The sequence below is a fragment of the Mandrillus leucophaeus genome, unplaced genomic scaffold (genome assembly GCF_000951045.1).
Source record: "Mandrillus leucophaeus isolate KB7577 unplaced genomic scaffold, Mleu.le_1.0 Scaffold1194, whole genome shotgun sequence".
Classification (NCBI taxonomy): Eukaryota; Metazoa; Chordata; class Mammalia; order Primates; family Cercopithecidae; genus Mandrillus; species Mandrillus leucophaeus.
In genome coordinates this window covers 188630-192044 of record NW_012100254.1, presented here as the reverse complement: position 1 = coordinate 192044, position 3415 = coordinate 188630, and the positions used below count along the sequence as shown (strand labels likewise).

Sequence of the window (3415 nt, the reverse complement as noted above, 5' to 3'; positions counted from 1 at the left end):
TTCTGGTAAATTATAAAAGGTATATATGGTTTAATAACATCACATTTCTGTATCTTGTAAAATATCCATTAATACCCTTGGCTAGGGGGTTCTTCATGACTTTTAAAGGATAATAGAGGCTTAAGTCAATACTGGCGTTAGAGTTGTTTTTTCCTTTGTTGAATGAATGACTAGCGCATCGAATCATTACTGTGACACGTTGTCAGTTCTGGACTTGGTAGCAGTATGCTTATTATCCTATGTTTTGAAGTCAGTTTATTGTAATGATTAGATGTATAATGCCACAAATATTTGGGGGGAAAGGGATGATATATTAGGACTTAAAGAGAATGCCTTTATTATGATAATTTGCATCATGAGATGGTTGACCTACCTTGTATTTCTCCTTTTGCTTGGTGGCTTTTAGAGTTTTCAGTGTTTAAGAAAAATTATAATATGTGCTAAGATATCCTTTTATAGGTCATGTTTATAGATCTTAAAAGACATCTCATATCTTTATACAAAATTATCACACAAAAATAACTGTGTAAATGTGTCTGTAAAACTGAGTGTCTTCATCTCTTAATCTTCTCTTCCACATGTAGTAGTATTCAGGGGTTTTTATTTATTTTTATTTTTTTTAACATCTCCCACACTTAGGAATTCATTGACTTTTAATCTGAGGGTACCCTAATTCATTCTAGCTTAGCCACTCTTCATCTCGAGAAACTAAAAACTCCATGTCATATTTTAGTTGTTGCTGTAGCTGATAAACCCTACCTGTAGAATCTTGTCCATATTCTATTACCATTATTTTTTTTGTTTTGCACCCCAAATTAACTGATTCTTTTTGGCGATTTATCACATAGTAACTAAAAATTAATGTTTATCACTAGTAAATAAAATCATTTTGATTTTAACTTTTTTTTTTTTTTTTTTTTTTGAATTTTCAGGGTACACGTGTTTCACGTTGACAGGTTTGCTTGGGACGCTAGTAACCATGGGCTGGCTGACTTAGCCAAAGAAGAGTTAAGAAGAAAATACACACAACTATACAGACTGTTTCTAGTCTCTTAGACTTATCTGCATATTGGATACAATAAATGCAATTGTGCTTTTCATTTAGGATGCTTTCATTGTCTTTAGGGTGTGTTAGGAATGTCAACAAAGGAGAAAAAAGGCAGTCCCAGAATCACATTCTCAGCACACCTCTACCTCTTGAAAATAGAACAACTTGCAGAATTGAGAGTGATTCCTTTCCTAAAAGTGTAAGAAAGCATAGAGATTTATTCATATTTAGAATGGGAACACAAGGAAAAGAGAAGAAAAGTAATTTTTTTTCCCACAAGATCTTCCTACTTATGAAGGAAATAAAAAATGAAAAACATTTGGATATCAAAAGCAAATGAAAACCCAATTCAGTCTCTTTTAAGCAAAATTGCTAAAGAGAGATGAACCACATTATAAAGTAATGTTTGACTGTAAGACATTTTCATTTTTCCTTCAGATTGGCAAAATATTTTAAAGGTAAAACATGCTAGTGAGCCAGGGGTGTTGATGGTGACAAGGGAGGAATATAGAATGAAAGACTGAGTCTTCCTTTGTTGCACAAATACAGTTTGCAAAAAGCCTGTGAAAGATGTCTTCTTTGACTTAATGTCTTTAAAAGTATCCAGAGATACTACAGTATTCACATAAGAAAAGATTATATGTTATTTCTGAAGTGAGATGTCCATAGTCAAATTTGTAAATCTTATTCTTTTGTAATATTTATTTATATTTATTTATGACAGTGAACATACTGATTTTACATGTAAAACAAGAAAAGCTGAAGATATGTGAAGAAAAATTTATTTTCCCTAAATAGAAATAAATGAGTGATCCCATTTTTTGGTCTCATGTAGTATTTGAAATTTATTCTTAAACATGACTACTTTATTTCTGAATAAGAAATTCCCTACCTGCCTCCTACGAGCAGTTCAGAATCCTGTCTCTTGGTTGTCCTAGTGCGAATAATTTTCAGTTACTTTAAAATTATATTGTACTTTCTCAAGCATGTCATATCCTTTCCTGTTAGAGTACCTATATTACTTGTTCCTGATTTACCTGAAGACAATCTGATTAATTTCTAGGTTTTTACCATATTCTTGTCATCTTGCCAATTACATTATAGGTATTAGACTAGACTAAGATGTACTAGTTATATAGAATATAACTAGATTTATTATGGCAATGTTTGTCATTTTGCTTCATCTGTTTTGTTGTTGAAGTACTTTAAATTTCCTACGTTCATGGAATTTCACTGTGAAGACTTTAATGTGTATTTCTCAAAATAAAACTTTTTTTTCCTCCTTAACCACAGTTACCACAACTAGCAGTACTATCAATAATTTCCTAATAGTTTCTAATATTGGGAAATTCTTTGAACTTTCCTAGAAGTTCTAAGAGTAGGCACATATCCACCTATCCATTCATTCATTTGTTAAATATGAGGGCCTGCTCTGCCTATTCTGTAATAACCCAGTGCTTCCAGGGGTAGCAGTAACACTGGCTCAGAAAAAAAGCTGAGTGCTTTTTTTATTCAGAAAAAAAGCTGAGTGCCTACTATGTGCAAGTTGCCATATGCTAAATGTGAGCTTACCAAGATAAATACAAGTGTCTGCCCTCAAGTTGCTTATAGTTTGCTACAGGAAGACCAAAATATATATTTACTGAGAGAAAGAAGATAAAGTTATAAGTGTTAGAGCCCCTAATATGATGGGTGCTTAAGCTGTTTGTTAAGTAACTGAGTGGCAGGGAGGGAGACATTCAAGGCAGGAAGCTGATTGAGAAAGCAGTAATAGATGAGATTATAATGGCAGGATGGTTGAAGTAGGAAAGGCTTAGAGCAAGGGCTAGACTATGTCATGTGTTCTGTGTAGACGTGAAAATTATAAGCTCTAGACTTTTTATTCTGCTCAATCAAATTAGAATCAATGAGCATAAAATAGGTTTATAATAGCAAGAACTTACTATCTTTGGATAAGGGTAAAAGCGGAAATGCTATTTAACAGTCATTTACCTTGAAGAAAATATAAACAATAGGCTGGCTAAGGGTAAAGCTATTTTCTTGTAGGATTTCTGTTTACTGTGTATCCTGTAGTTATGAGGTTGAGCGGTTTTATTTTTGCTCGGGATAACGTCTCCTATGAGATTTTACTTTGCAAAGGTTGTATTGCTTTTCCTCTTGAGACTGATGTATTTGTTACAGCAAGTTATACCTGCTCACCGTAGAAATTTGAGTTTTATAATATTTAGCCCAATGTCACTGTCACTTTTCTGGGAACGCTTGAACATGAATAGTTTTTGTCTTGTCACACCCTAACCCTGTTTGCTTTGGTTAATGTCCAATGTGCAAATGCCTCATTTTTCTCCCACCCGTCCTGAGTGTTTTCTT

At 33.2% G+C, this 3415-nt stretch overlaps 1 protein-coding gene across 4 annotated transcripts in view; it reads left to right on the top strand.

Moving 5' to 3' along the window:
- Nucleotides 1–1874, top strand: part of CD55 (CD55 molecule, decay accelerating factor for complement (Cromer blood group)) — a 37590-nt gene extending 35716 nt beyond the window's left edge. For all 4 annotated transcript variants that reach the window (XR_001004550.1, XM_011966858.1, XM_011966865.1 and 1 more), the window contains one exon: nt 933–1874. Coding sequence is in view for 2 of the 4 variants with exons in the window: in XM_011966851.1 (XP_011822241.1) it covers nt 933–1056 (124 nt within the window). In the remaining 2 variants the exon portion in view is untranslated. The remainder of the gene's footprint in view (nt 1–932) is intronic.
- The last annotated feature ends 1541 nt before the right edge of the window (nt 1875–3415 follow it).